Here is a 16,002-nt window from a genome sequence, read left to right as displayed (position 1 = left end):
CCACGGCACATCTCCCAGCAGGAGCTGTTTCACTGTGCAGTAGTCTGGCTTATATAATTCTGATGGGGTTGGCTGGCACCTTACAGTTCACCTACTGCTGCTTAAGTGTGACCACAGGGGCCACCTCTGTGGCTACAGTTAGAATGTCCTCTGACAAATGTGCACAAACAGATAGACATGGAGACATGCCTCATGAGGGAAGAGGATCAAATTACAGCCAGGTAACAAACAGCCGCAGAGTTGACTTTTGTTTTGGCACATTGTACATGGCTTCATTTGCATGCCACCCTTCCCTGATTAATGCTGAATCATGATATTGAGATAAAAGCAATAGGTGGAGCGCGCCAATGTTAACTAGCCTCCAACTCGTCCCCCTTTCCTTGGGAACAGCTCCCTGCCATCTGTCAGTATTGGAAAGCCCTGGTGGTTTGCAGTAGGGTTTTCCAAAACTACATACATGGCTGCTTTATTCTGTCAGAGACTCTGCTATGCATGAACCTTCAGCCATAACCAGCCACTGGGCTAGAAAACAGTGTCAGCTTAGCCAAAGCCTCATTGACACCCATGAAAAATCTCCCTAAGTAGTCTTATTGACCCAGGACATAATCAGATGGTGGCCTGTACGCTGGCCAGAAAGAGACACAGTAAAGTTAAGAAAGTTCTACCACCAATGAAGCCACTTAAATCTAATTGGACAATGTTTAGCTAAGTGCTATTTAATTGCCTGACTCCTCACTGCATCTTTCATGCAACTCTGTGCCACAAACAAACATACCACAGCGTTGGCAGGGTCTCCTCATTAGTTATTCATGGCTTCATTTGCTTCATATCTCAGCTCGTTCTTTTCAATGCAACATCCAAGCCAAGACTTGTTAGTACAGCTTGCTCCTGCACTGACAGAGAGATGAAAAAAGTGTTTTCAGACAAAATCAATCTTGTGGCCTCTTTGTATGATGTCATGAAAGTCTGAGTCATTTCCTGTAGCTGTCTCACCTCTGATACCTTGTGTTTGCAAACCCCTAGTCCTAATAAGCTTTGTGGCGTGTTCATAAATCAGATGCATGTCTCCCTTAACGGGTACATGATGATTAAAACCATGTATGATTAAAAAATCTTGTTCAGTTAATCTCAGGAGTACTCAGTTAAATCAACCCATCTTGTCCAAGACATAAGGGACATGCCTCGACAACGTCACTTTACCACTGTCAGAAATAGGCCACAGGAACAGAGGGCACAGAAAAGAAAGTGAAAGACTGGAGTTGAAACGTTGACATGGCTCCTGGTGCGGCTTCAGGTCATGGACCAGCTGTGACTGAGAACTCCAAGGTTCTTTGACTTTGACCGACAGCAGATTGGGTGGACAAGGACGATTCTGGAGCACACGGGGCTTTAGTGTGTAGCCTACTTATATAGTAGAAGAAGTCGTTAAGGATGTTTACAAAAGGGGGGGGGGGGGGGAGAGCAATTTATAAGTTCCCTTTCTTCTCATTATGATAATTCCCATCAACATGATGAGCTACCTTATGCATCTTAACAAAACCTTTTAAAGCAGTAAATATATTTCAAAAGTTGAAATGTGTTTTTAAAAGTTTGTGTCTGTGTTTTTGGACTTGACTATGATTTGGCAGCTGGGGAGGGGGCTAAGTACCAAACATGTGACAACTAATAACTAATATTACTAAATAAATTGATATTAAATTATCTCTGTGGTATAGTTGAAATGAAAGCCACTAAAAGTACAATGCAAGCACAATTCTTTCCAAGCAGCTCCACAGGACAAAACTAATATATAGCAACATAAAGAACTCCACGACTGCCACAAACAGACACGATCCAAATCCCACAAAGTACCCACAAAACCATCTGTGGCTTTACAAAATATTTCTACTATGATTAAAAAACCTGATTGCAATATTTCAGTTGAATACTTTATGCTTACTAGCTTTTGGTTCTATCTCTAGCTTAAATTAGCCCAAGGCACTTAACACATGACACAAATAACCGACTTTCAGAGCACAAAGCTAACTAACAGTATAAAATGCTGCTTGTTCAGACAGACGGCTCTTACCTTCACCTGCCACATCAAAGGTCATTTGACCAACATGTGAGGCAACATCATAACATCATTTTTTTACTTTAGCACTCCAAAAGCTCAATGATGTGTGTCCAGTCTATAGATATTACCACAAATAGCAAGCAGACAGAAGTGATTTTGTTTTCTCTTCTTTTTCACAATGCTAAAATATAAGGATTTAAAATATTTCTGTCTCAGTGTAATCATATTACTCCCTATTTATGCAATACACAACTAATGCTAAAACGTATATGATGTTCACATAAGCACGGGTACATTTTAGCCACCAGAACCTTGATCTCGACTTACAAGCATAATCAATGGCAAACCTGAGAGCAGAGACAGAGACCAAACAGGAGGCTCTGTGAACATGTGCATTGGTAAATGTTGGCATTAAGTGCCATCTAGTGGTTAGTAGTCCTACTGGCTTTTCAAGAAAACAGAACTGGGAACAATAGGAATCCAAACTCCTTAATTTTGTGGACTTTTAATAGAAAATACATGATTGTAGAAAGATACATGTGTGTACTTTTATTACCATTTACTGATAATGACTCATTTTTTTAAACTCTGTAACATAGCCTTACATTCGTTTCTCTGTTGAGGACGCCTTGTCTGGTTTTCAAATGTGGGATGGTTATAAATTCAAAAGTATATGAATATGAAAAGGTAAGCCTACTTTTTAAGGGATGCAATTGAGTCTGAATTTCAGTTAAAGATTATTTTCCAAATCGTTTAGATTATCTTAGTACTTTGGAAATGTGCAGCCCAAGTTACATGCCTTGTCATTAAAACGCTACGCCTAACTTTGAGTGAAAAACCCAACAAAACCATGTCTGTTACATTTGGGGAAATATTACATTGTGATTAAAACACTTGGCTTACTTGCAACCTTTCTCAAGAAGGGAGGGCTCGTCTTTTGTCCATGTGGCATTCATGTGCATGTGTGGGAAAAAAAAAAAACATTGTTTTGCTACGAGTTTGGTAAATAACTGAGAGTTAAGTTATTACTGCATAGATCCACAGTCCAAATTGTATTTTTTTTATACTGGGGTAAGATGTTGAAGTGTTAATTTGCTATTCATTTAACATGTGTTTTTTTCAAATTGCGAGCAGGAAAAAAAAAAAGGCAAGGTGAAAGATACACCGAGCAGCACCTGAAGGCATCACGGAAGGAGGGAGGGAGGAAGCTCAGCGCCGGGCTGCTGCATGAACACACCGAGCACCGAGCACACCCTGCCACCGGGCTAGTCGGTGTTAACGAGCACAAACATGTCGGGAAAGAGTTTCCGAGTAAGCGACGGGGACTGGATCTGTCCTGATAAGAAGTAAGTGCTCCACATGTATGAAAAAGGTTCCGAATTTAAAATGTTTACGAGTTAAAATAAGGCAGATGTGTTTGCTTTTAATTGGTTGTTCGTGCTAACAGCAGTTAGCTTAGGCCTAGATGTTGTTCACGCTAACGTTGACTAGCAGCTAAGTAACTTAACAAGATGACTTCTATCATATTTATATGCTTTAATACCCTGTTAACAACATAAATACGTAGTTTGAATTGTACCTAAGGGTGAGCACTATATGGGTTCAGCGGTGAGGGTGTCAATGTGCGGACTTACCAGCTAGTTAGCTTTAGTTAGCGGCCGTAGGCTCGGGGTGAAGTCCTCCCCACATATTAGTGGAGGTGGTGTTGTTTACCATGCAGCAGAGGCCAAGGTCTTGTGAGTCTAGTGTTTTGCGTAGTTAGCAATATCATGTTGCTTATGTGGAGCTGCATCAAAAACGTCAGCAGCAGCAGCAGTGTGTGGCCTCCTCCACACAACGTGAAGACAACAAGCTCATGTCGTGGCACATGATGACACACACATACACTTGCATTGCTTTTAATATTCTCAGAGTATGCCTGATAGGTAAGTGAGAAGTACAAGTCTCATATGCATTTGTTATATGCTTATTTTTCTGCGCTTTTTTTTTTTTAAGGTGTGGAAACGTGAACTTTGCAAGAAGAACTAGTTGTAACAGATGTGGACGAGGTAAGTCTGTCTATGTGCAAAACTTCAATGAAAATATGAAAACAGCATAACCAATGATCCTTGTCCCCCCCACAGAGAAAACCACAGAGGCAAAGATGATGAAAGCAGGAGGAACAGAGATTGGGAAAACTCTGGCGGAAAAGAGTAGAGGCCTCTTCAGTGCGAATGATTGGCAATGCAAAACGTAAGTGTGTTGACTCTTGACTTCCAAGGGATTTCTTCTAATTGAGGGAAATGAACCTCTCAGACAATCGTTCTTCTCCCCTTTTGTTCTCCTACAGATGTGGCAATGTGAATTGGGCAAGGAGGTCAGAGTGCAACATGTGTAACACACCAAAATATGCCAAGCTTGAGGAGAGGACAGGTACCCGAGCGGTTGTATATTTTGCAATATTTTGGTGTTTTTTTTTAATACTGGCTATAGATTGTTTATTATTTTATCTCTGTTGCATCTAAGGTTATGGTGGAGGCTTCAATGAAAGGGAGAATGTTGAATACATTGAACGGGAGGAATCTGATGGGGAATATGATGAAGTGAGTCCTACCGAAGAGTCTCATTTTCGATTGATAAAGCATGTTATTTGAATTTGCTGCAAGTCATGTGTTTGCATCTGGCAAGGAAATATCAATTTGTCCTAGAACAGTAAAACCAGTCTGCTTGTTTAGAGGTGATTATTGCTGATGGCGAATGCATTTTCTCTTTGTTGTCAAAGTTTGGTAGGAAAAAGAAAAAGTTTCGTGGCAAAACATCAAGCACGTCTTCATCAAAAGAAAGTGAGAAGAAAGAAGTAGTGAAAGCTGTAGCTGATGATGAGGAAGAAGAAGAGGATGAGGAAGATGGTGGTGACCTTTCCAAATACAAATTGGATGTAAGATTGCCAACTGGAGCTCCAAATCTAAAGGACACATTTTATAACACAGGCCAATAACAATGATATATTAATAAAAATGCTTCCTCTCCAGGATGATGACGACGACGAAGAAGAAGATGGAGACCTGTCAAAGTATGACCTGGTTGCCAGTGAAGATGAAGACATGCCAGCCAAGAAAAAGGGCAGCCGCTCTGGCTCGTCCCGGTCCCGCTCATCCTCGCGCTCCTCCAGCTCCAGTTCTCGGTCGAGGTCCAGGTAAAAGGGTACAGGTCAAGGGTAACTCCGGGCAAAATGTCTGTATCAGCTCAATCTTCCTTCTGATTTATTGATCAAAGTCAATATCATGTGCTGCTCTGCTGATATGTTGTTTTCTCCTCTCTCAGCCCTGTTTCTGTTTGTGGTATTAGAAACTCCATGTGCAGACATTATTTGATTTTTTTGTTTAGCATTTTACTTGAATTACTTTACATAGACAGAATACAACGCTCGTATTGTAGTTTTGAAATTCACTAATTGGCTGTTAGTTGTCTTTATATTTTGGGTTTTTCCACAAAACCTTCATACCTAAATGTTTGACTAGTTGCCCATCCGATATGCTATACAGTCAGTGAAGAACATGTATATCAAAGTACTTAGCAAGATTTAAATACTTATAAATGTCACGCCTTCTTTGTCTTGTGTGTGAACCATCTAGTCAATCTTTTTTGTTTAGAAGTATTGGAAAGGTTCTGTTTTGTTTTTCAGGTCCGGCTCTAGAAGCTCATCCAGCTCCAGATCTGGATCTCGCTCGAGGTCCCACTCCAGGTGAATGAGGTGACATGCACTCTCTCCCTTAGAGAGTGTATGTGTGGAGCAGAAAGCTCCTAAACAGCCCTACTCCTAAGATTACGCTTTACCGCAGACTGGATGGTGCTTTCTCCACTAGTCTTGTTTTGTTAGAATACAGATGGTAATTTGGGGCTGAAATTGCAAGTCAAACTCTTAAAAGTGCTTTGATGGTTTTCAGTCTCTTGATGTAGGGTTTTTCTTTTTCAATAAGGCCCAAGAGTATAAAAATACAGTTTAGTTACATGAATTGAGTTTATAAATGACCAAGTCTGTAAGTCTGAGTAGACTATTAGGATCTCATGAGTGGTGCTGGCTTTGCCCATCTTGTACCTTTCAGTACATCCAACAGGAAATACACATTGCATTGAGGACATGTCATTCTTTGAGCATTACAGATTCTTGGGTTAAAATGTCATAGTAAAGTGCTCGTAATCAGAGAAGCTTGATTAGTTACCCACGCAGGTGAGATTCTGTTCTGACCTTACTGACCCCAGTGCTTGGTTTATTCCTCCAAAAGATCCAGCTCCAGGTCTGGCAAGGGCTCCTCTCCCAAGAAGAGGTCCCGCTCCCCTTCCTCCTCACCTGAGAGGGGACAGAAGCGCAGTCGCTCCAGGTCCTCATCTGGAGAGAGAAAGAGGAGGCGCTCTAGATCACGTTCGTCCGAAAGGTTTGGGTTTCTGTGGAATACCACATGGCACTGATTATTATTAGCCATCTGTCGCCTCGCTTATGGGAATTCAGATTTTGCCTTGTTAGGTTTTCTCTTTAAATACATGTTATGACCTTGTTATTGTTTAAAGTAAGCAGTAGAATTCTTACAGCTCAACCAGCTGACCTCCTTCTTCTTCCCCTGGTGTTTTTGTGATTTCAGGTGCCGCGGACAATCCTCTGGATCCTCCCATTCTGGCTCCAGTTCAAAAAAGAAATAATTGTATTACAGCCTTTCAAACAAGAAAAGAAAGCATATTACAAGTGCATGTTGTGTTGCAAGGACTACAACCACCACCTTTCAGTATGATGTTCATTTCCACTGAAAAGTCTTACTTCCCTCAGAAAAGACAGCGGCAGCCGTACTTATCATTACATGCTTCCTTTTAAAACCACATCCACCCCAATCCTTGACAAGTCTCTATAACCACAGGTGTCCAATAAATGTAAATGTTTGGTCCTGTAAGAATATCAGAAACTGTGAAGAGGCTGTGCCCTATTTTAAACCCTATTGCTGAAGTCTTCGTGGCGCTACATCATTTAAGTCTACTTGTCTCTGGAGAAAATGAGTGAAACATTTTTTTTTCCTTTTGTTCTGTTCATTTCTTTTACAAACTAATTCTTCACTTTTTTTTTAAATAATAGGAAAACGCCATTTAGCATCAATTTAGAATACCTGGAGTGTAGCAGTGAGATCTGGTCCACTTGTTTTTATTTTCTTGGTAAATATAATTTTTTTTTTTTTCAAGGTAAGTATTGACTTTTGATATTGCTTGTTTTAGTCATTGATAGTCCAACATTCTTTGGTTAAGGTTTAGATCCTTTACTCTGCACAGTTGTCGCCTGCTTCACCACTCAAAGTTAGTCCCTTATTGTCACACGGACAACTGATGAATTCAAGAACTTACAGATTTTCGTGTTCCAGATTGGGTCATAAAAATAAGTAAAATACAGTGTCTGGATTTATGGTAAAACGTGATAAAACAACACATATGTACAATGTAAATAAAATCCTGTCAACATTGTTTCTTGTTAATTGACTTTGATTCGTCGAAGACAAGTCTGGGGAATTTTTTAGACACCCGATATATTGAATTAGAAGTTCTGCGGTGTTAATTCTGGTTTATAAAAACTAGGATGATGAATGTCAGTGTTGGCTTTTTCAACAGCTGTTCTCCTGTAAAGGATAAAATTACACTTAATATCACTTAAAATGTGATATTTCTAATATAAGGCTATTAATACACCTCCCTAACAGGGAACACATTTGTGTCAGAACCTACCTACCATAAAAGATCATGTGAAGTTAAATTATGCTTCCTGTATCTATTGTGCATTTTTGATCTCTCCACATAAACAAAAACGCAGTGTTACTTTGGCCATGTCAGATTTGTTGGACGACACTGATCCAGTATTTTGTCTTTGTTTGGCCGCAGATTAAATATTTTAACAGCTAGTTCCTCGTACAAAAATAAATAACTTCAGCAGAAGGTCCAATGTACAGTCTGACCGACTGTAGAATGACATCTGATGAAGTCTTAAGTATTAATCACAAGTTATTATTAAAGGCCTTAATTAACATATGTAAATCTTTAGTAGCCGGTCGAGTCAAACTGAGGCAGGGCCCCATACCTCACGTTTTGATGATGCTATTCTGATTCTGGTCAACAGGTGGCACTTGTCGCTCCAGAGGTTGCAAGGATCTTCGCCGAAACATTGATGAGAAGTTATCAGACTAAAAACAGCGATTAGGAGTAGAGTACCGTCCCCACTAGCTGCTACCGTCAGGGTGCGAAACAAAATTTCACGGACTGCATTCAAACAGTGAAGTGATTCAACACTTTTTTGTTGTCTTTAAATCGACAGGCTGCTGAATGTCCGGACAATCCTTTACCCACTTCCCCGTTTTTTTGTTGATAAGAGTCGCTAATATAATATTTTTATACAATATAAATGCTACAGGTTACTAAATTAACCAACATGCCAATACTGCCAAAATATTAAACAACTACCTTAATCAGTATCTAGTCACGCCTCGTATCAGTTAAAAACATCCATAATATATGTTCCGTTTTAATGTGGATTTCCTCATAATCGACACAAACTCAACGGGGCCTGATTATTTATCCAACTTGAATTCACCATAGTACCATAAGAACAATATTTCACTGCTTTCCTTTCTCCACCAGAGGCTCAAATCTGCAGGTTTGTCAATCCCCCAATCTGTTCGCTATACAGTTGCCTTTATGCTCGGTCACTTTTGGTGATTATTTGAGTTTGTCTCGTTTGGGTTCGAAACAAGTTTACAAGTATCGTATTTCCATTTTTAAAATTTTAGATTAAGTAAAATCATCTTGAGGCAGGCATTTCATGCTTCCTCGGGGCTCCTTTGTAGTCCCTCCTACAGCGCGTAAAGGATCCTGACGCGCTTTTACGCACTGCATTCAGTTGGATCAGTTTGTGGCGCAAGAGGATGCTGGGCATATACTTAAGTAGGCTCTTCATATTGGCTTACCCTGTCCGAAAGGATGACCACAGACGGCTGTGATTCTATGGAGGGCTCTCCAACCATTATTGAAGCGATGCTGGGCTCCAACTTCTCCAAGTCATTGCACGAAAGCAATGTCACCAAAAATTCCAGCTGTGGATCTGTATCCGTTGGTTTCCCTATAGCTATGATGGTCACTGGCATGGTGGGCAACACATTAGCTATCATTCTGGTTTATATCTCTTACAGGAAAAAGGAGAATAAAAGGAAAAAGTCTTTCTTGCTTTGCATTGGATCGTTGGCATTAACTGACCTGTTTGGACAGCTTTTAACGAGTCCAATAGTTATTTCAGTTTACCGAGCCGATCTGAAATGGGGGCGCATCGACCCTTCTGGACATTTGTGCGCTTTTTTCGGTGTGTGTATGACAACTTTCGGACTGTGCGCTCTCTTCTTGGCCAGCGCCATGGCAATTGAAAGGGCTATGGCGATAACGAACCCTCATTGGTACTCCAATAACATGAAGACAAGTGTAACAAAGCAGACTCTGGCTGTCATTTGGTGTCTTGTGCTTCTCTTTGCGCTGCTGCCCGTCGCAGGGGTCGGGAAATACACGCGCCAGTGGCCGGGCACCTGGTGCTTCATCAGCACAGGGGACCGAGAAGTACCGGGCAACATGTTTTTCGCCATCACTTTCGCTGTACTTGGGATTTTCTCTCTCCTTGTGACACTTTCTTGTAATGTGGTGACGATCCGTGGCTTAATTATCCGGTGTAAAACTAAGTCTGGGACGTCTCAGTCTTCAAAACAGTGGGAACGGCTCACCACGGAGACAGTCATTCAGCTGTTGGGGATTATGTGCGTCCTGCTCATATGCTGGTCTCCACTGCTGGTATGTTTACACTACCAATATTTTTACTAGAGCACAATGAGAATAGTAACCATGTGAAATTAAGAATATAATGCAACATACTGTATCTCCAAATGTTTTCTAAAGATGATAAGTGTGAAAGTCTGGTCCTTCACACACCCGTTTTGCAGCAGATTGTGAAACTGTCCCTCGGTGGTGTTCGGCTGTGGAAACTGTGTACTCTTGTTATATATTTTAGATAAAGATCCCAGTATGATAAAGTGGCCAGGTTTATAATTTAATTGGAGACTTTATACTGCATCATGCTTTTCACTAAGAGCTGCAGATCCCTGGAGAGGTTTTATCTTCTGTTGATTTCCATGTTCTTCCAAATCCATCCTTCAATCAGTCATCCTCCTTTACTCTATTTCCTTCCCTCTGACCACCAACAATAAACCATATTAGCAGTTCAGGGCTGCCATGTATGACCCTTTTGAAACACTGCTGCCATTTTCCATTACGAGAAATCTACTTTGCCAGGTCCTGTTTGAGGAGACTGCTCAGTGTGAGGTCATGCTTTGTCAGTCACATATTTAATAGTCCCACAAAGGATATTAATAGAAGCCACAGCAGCATGGTTGCAGTGATAGCATAGGGTGAGAAGCTTGAGTGTGAATGTAATGTTTTCTACTGGTTGTTTGATACTGTAGCCGCTCAGGAGTGTCTTGGTTTGTCAAGTAAAATATTACATTTTGAAGGAGATTGGCCAGAAAAACCAAATCTACGACCTGTCAGACAATTAGGGAACATTGAACATAAACCTCTGAATGGCTTTCTCAGCTCTACATTTCATTGATAGAACACACAAAATGTCATCTTAGCCTATACAGGCCCTGTTTATTATTAACCACATGTTGACGCAACATGTTCCTACTTCCCTCCAAGGTTCTTATGCTGAGGATGATCTCCACCCAGGTATCCTCCCACGAGTGCAATTCAACAGCAGTGACCTCCAATAACACCTCCGGCCGCGACATCCACTTGGACTGCAACTTTTTCCTGACAGCCATCCGCCTGGCTTCCCTTAACCAGATCCTGGACCCGTGGGTGTATCTGCTACTCAGAGAGATCCTCCTACGCAAGTTCTGCCTGGTGGCTAGTGCAGTGTCTAACTGCTCCGTGGAGGAGCATAAGGAAACCCCGACAGCTATGGACGCTCTAAATAAGCCAAACCAAGACAGAAAACCACAAAGTAGCTAAGGCAATGTTAGACAGGAAGTACTTCATTGTGGCCAAGTCCTGGCCATATTGGATATATATGTGAAATGAAAAACATTGGATTGGATATGTTGCGTGAAAAAAATAGAAGTTTGTTTTTTCCCTCACTTCATCCGCCGAAAGACTTTGTGCAATTGGAGAATAGAGCATGGACTGTTACACTGTTAAAGCAAAGCAGCAGAGTGTGCTCTGGGTGCTTTTGTTTTGCTTAAGCATACATATTCCATGTGGATGCATGACTGTGTCATTCAGCCGCAGACTGGCTGCCAGAAACTCTCTCATTACTAGTTTCACTTTTAATCATATCACCAACGTGCAAGAACTGAATAATTTAATTTCAACTTACTCAGTTTGAAAGTGGGGCATCTGTTGCTCTCTGAATTTGGATTTCAAATTATTTGAAGCCATAACACACCTGAAGGACACCTTTTTGTGAATTTCTGTAAATAAAGAAATAAACTGTATGTTGCTTACATTAAGTTGTAAATATATTTGACAGGAAATGTTACGGATGTGTTTTAAAAAGATGGCTGGTCATTTCAAAGGGACATCCGAAATCCTTAACTGGAGCCAGCCTTTGATTGTAAGATTATTTATTAGTGTAAAAAGTTAATTTGAGGTAGTTGTTTCTGTGCTGAATGCTGATTGTGTACAAATTAAACTAAACTATACATATAACATCAGCTAGCAGAAAAGACTGTGAGATGTGAAGCTTTAATTTCAGCATTTCTTAGTGTTCAGAATAACTTCAATTCTGTACATAATGTGAAAGTGTTTACGGGAAAAGGAAAACGATTTTTGAGGTTTAAATTGACGAGATCACAGATGTCGGAGTGGTCTGATACTGAAGTGTCAGAGCTCTAGCCATCATTGTCTAAGAATCATTGAGCAACCCTTGCTTGTTATTGCTGAAATGTATTCTTGTTCTGTAAGTTTACAGTGTTATGACAAGTGTATCAAACTTCACCAGCCAAGAGTCTTCTGGAGAAAACTGATATTGGTAGACTCTTTAGTTCACTGGAATAAATGAGAGCAGAGAGAAAGTAGTGTGCTGTACAAGTGCAAGGCTGATGAGCAAAAAATAAAATGGATTGAAGAAAATCAAATCCAAACAGCCTAAAATACAGACGACAAAAAAGTAAAAGATCAGAAAGCTTTTTTGGCACTGACGCTGCTTGTGTGACTGCTGCAAACAATGTGTCTGTACAAGCTCGTTCACAAGTGTTGGGTGTTTTACAGCCACATAAATTAAATCTTTTATTTTTTTGATAATTGCCTCAGACATGTACGTCTTTGTATTTCATCCTTTGACCAGTCAAATCATATCCCTGAAGCCTCAGTACTACCTCTTAATAGAGGTAAATATTAACACACATTTAATGTGTACAGCTTCTCAGAGGTCTCAGATGAAAGTACTTTTTAATGAAGGGGTTTACTTTAGCCCCAAATGACCAGATATCATAGTACTGCCATATGCAACTGCAATTCATCCCTTTTACAGTGACATGTGTTTTTTTTTTTTTAAATCCTTTCCTATGAGGCAACATCTCGTTCTTGGACATACTTTCAACACGTTTGAACTGTATCAGTCGAAGACATGTCAAGGATGGTCAGATTAGCTCTAAATGGCAGGACAATTTGTCACACAAACACAAATCTGCCTTCTCAGCACTTCAGCCAACAAGATTAGACTTCTATACCCTCTGCCTTTGTCCAGTTATGCCTTTGCCTTTCTAATGTGAGAATGCAAACATGCTTGATGATGATTAACAGGAAATTGTTACGCGCAAAGGCCCTTGGAAAGATGAACGTTTCCTGTTTTCATGCTATTCTTGAATTGATTGTGACGCTATTTCTGCCTTTGAAGCCAACTTTAATGATTAAACCTTAAGCTTAAATACGTCAGTGGAAACAACATTGTGAAAAGAAAGGAAACAAAACATAAGCTTGAATCTCTTGCAGCCATTAATTTGCCATTACAAGTGATAATTTTGTATTACCAGCTATACATCTGAAATGATTATAACATACACACTGGAGCCTAATGTATCCCTCAACTATCAAGTTCCTTAATGTCATAAGCACTGACAAATAATGAGTTTAATGAATGCATCCCTGATTAAGCCTGTGACTGTGCATAACGAGATGTTATTCCATGCACATTATCACCTTGTGCCACAGTTAATACACAATTGAACAGAAACATCTTGGGTTTAATCCTTGCATTTAAAAAAAAAGATTACATCCATTTGCAAGTTTCAGTATGGTTGTAGGGAGCAAATGAGGCAGTCAGCCTCCACTTGAATGTGTGACATGTAATTATCTCAGCTTTCTGTACACGAGACTTTGATGCTTCCTGCTCTTCAGTCAAGAAGTAATTACACAAGCGACTCCCCCCTTACCCCTACAGGCTCTACATGCAATTGTGAATAATCTCGGGTGCTATATCACACCCAACAACCGCTCTGTGTAGGAAACTGGCAGAATAATATGTCGGTCTTTGCGAATTGAAAATTTGATACATTTCCACCCTCCATTAATGGAGCCAGTAAAAGCCTACACAATGTTAAAACTGGGAGTGCTTCCCCCGATTCTGCAGTAATGATATATGAATGTCTATCAGAACCAGGGGAGCTACACAGTAATATGATACGATAGTATGTGCAAACTCCAGTTTATTGATCCACAAGGTGCAATCTTCAAAGGCACACTTATGGCGTTAATGTTGGCTTCATTAAAAGGTGTGTCACAATTGAATTTGCCCTCTGCTACAAACATGCTGTTGCACTCTTCATCTTAAATTAACACAGGAGCCTCTTATAGAAACAACAAAATGAATGCTGTTGAATATTTGATTGCCAGGACTTCCGCGTTGTTTTTGCACACGTGCTTGAGGAATAAGCCATTTCAGCAGGCACTCCCTGCACCAGCATGGCAGCGAGTGTACAATTACATAATGGTTTAAAAAACAGGCTTCATGAGGTCTGGAGAATCCGGTTCTGCCAGCTGGCTTCATCTCTCTCACTCAAGTCACTAATGCATGGAAGTGATTTACTGATTGCCTCAGGAGCTGTACAAACACTTGTTATCTGGAGATTTCTAGACAAGGAGAGTATTTTTGGGCTAAAAATGTTTGTTCAATTGATAAATTCATGATTTATTCAAATACAGAAAAAACATTTTCCATGTGTTTATTCTAAATCTCTATTAAATAAGTTATTTCTTAACATTTTCCCTACAGTATTTAGGTTTAATTTAATTATTTACTACCACTTCCACAAAAGTTGTGCAATAATAATCCTAACATGTGATACAAAAAATGCACTCTATTAATTAAAAGAAGGGAAGATTGTTGAAGTAAAAAACAAAAAAAAACTGTAAACATCTGATGTTGGATATGTTCACCTGTTTTAACATACAGAGAATGTCATTCGTTTCTAGAAAAGGCTGCATAAGATATTTCCCTTTCTGGAGTCTGCAGTACATAGAAATCCCAGTTGCTCCTGTGAGTCCACCTGTTTCATAGCCATGAGCGGTCCATTGATAAGAGTAATGAAAATCATTTTTCTGTCATTTGGAGACACAGCTGACCAAAGTATATCTTGTATGGCATCACTTAATGTAATGTTTTAATCATAAGCTTGATTTGAAAGCCCATTTTCAAAATTGGCATCCATTAAAAGTTCTTAAAAGCCAAAAGAAATAGGTTGTTATTGTGATGACAGTAAAAAATCAGTCTGGCAGTAACAGCACGTGTCTGTAACTATCTTTATCTTTTCAAAGAGCACATGATTTGTTACATGTGCATACTATTCAATAGAAACAGGTTTGGCCCGCCAGCCAAGGCACCACTGATGAATGTAAATAACTTATGATGTTCATGAGATCTCAATGCTCTTCTCTTTTCTTTCTATTTTTTGAATGGTTAACAAAACACCTGACTGAAATGTATTCAAACTCTGAACCCTGGGACACGATTCTCAGATGAGGGCTATCTACACGCTTTCATAAAGCTACTGTTTCCAACACTATTGTTTCTTTCACTCTCTGGGCAGATCACGAAATACTGCACATTCTTCAACCTCTGTTTGTTCCTTCTGATGTGTTGACATACCTGTCATAGATACACTTATGTAAAAAGAAATATCTACATGTCTATCAAAGCTTTCTTTTGATACTGAAGGTCTTTGTCCTCTACTTGACTTGTATCAGTTTAACACAAGTTGCACTTTTGATTCATTTTGTAGCAGTGTTTTTGGTCTGTGGTGGTGTAATGTTGTTTTCTATTTAAGAAAAATGTTTATTCAGGGTGTTTTGAGAAGGCTGTTGTTGTGGCTGCTGAAGCATGTAGTCGTATTAAATATTCATACATCATCACTGCCATGCTCATTAATGACTGATGGAATTTAAGTGTGGGTAATCTCACCAGCACTGTGACCACTGATGACCTCTGGTCAGGCTGAGCCAAGCAATGTATTTTAAAAAAAAGTGGGGGAATCAAGGAATGTAGGCTTCTGGTTTTATTTGATACAGAACTGGTACAATTTATCCACTTGTGCACTTTGTTTGAGTCTAGCAGGAGATGTTTCTTGCATGTTATTTTTTTTTCAGTTTTTCCATTTTTCACTGTCACACCCTTAATTAATTAAAAAAAGAATTGATTTATAATTGTTCAATTTCCTCAGAACTGAAAAACATCACAAGTATCCTTAAACAAATGATGATAAAGACATGTTATCCTCTGAGTATGAAACATTATCTTACATCCTAGTGATTCTTGTTTTCTGCATTAGAACAGCTTGACTTATGAAGATAACAACTTAACTGTGAACGATGTGATTGTTGTTCTCTGCTGAATGTTTTTAAAACTGTGA

General features: G+C 39.7%; 2 protein-coding genes across 2 annotated transcripts; both read left to right on the top strand.

The window, feature by feature from the left end:
- The first annotated feature begins 3,245 nt into the window (after positions 1-3,245).
- zranb2 (zinc finger, RAN-binding domain containing 2) lies at positions 3,246-7,537 on the top strand. The gene is made up of 10 exons (XM_020639277.3): positions 3,246-3,402; positions 4,052-4,104; positions 4,180-4,288; positions 4,386-4,468; positions 4,562-4,638; positions 4,818-4,973; positions 5,068-5,231; positions 5,721-5,780; positions 6,322-6,471; positions 6,676-7,537. The coding sequence occupies exons 1-10, from the start codon at positions 3,347-3,349 to the stop codon at positions 6,731-6,733; spliced, it is 966 nt and encodes a 321-aa protein (XP_020494933.1). The 5' UTR covers positions 3,246-3,346; the 3' UTR covers positions 6,734-7,537.
- A 686-nt stretch (positions 7,538-8,223) lies between these two features.
- Positions 8,224-11,592, top strand: ptger3 (prostaglandin E receptor 3 (subtype EP3)). Its single transcript, XM_020639246.3, has 2 exons — positions 8,224-9,892; positions 10,796-11,592. Exons 1-2 carry the CDS (start codon positions 9,041-9,043, stop codon positions 11,108-11,110), a joined length of 1,167 nt encoding a protein of 388 aa, XP_020494902.1. The 5' UTR covers positions 8,224-9,040; the 3' UTR covers positions 11,111-11,592.
- The last annotated feature ends 4,410 nt before the right edge of the window (positions 11,593-16,002 follow it).

This window comes from Labrus bergylta, chromosome 6 (genome assembly GCF_963930695.1).
Source record: "Labrus bergylta chromosome 6, fLabBer1.1, whole genome shotgun sequence".
Classification (NCBI taxonomy): domain Eukaryota; kingdom Metazoa; phylum Chordata; class Actinopteri; order Labriformes; family Labridae; genus Labrus; species Labrus bergylta.
This window is presented reverse-complemented; position numbering and strand designations above follow the sequence as displayed.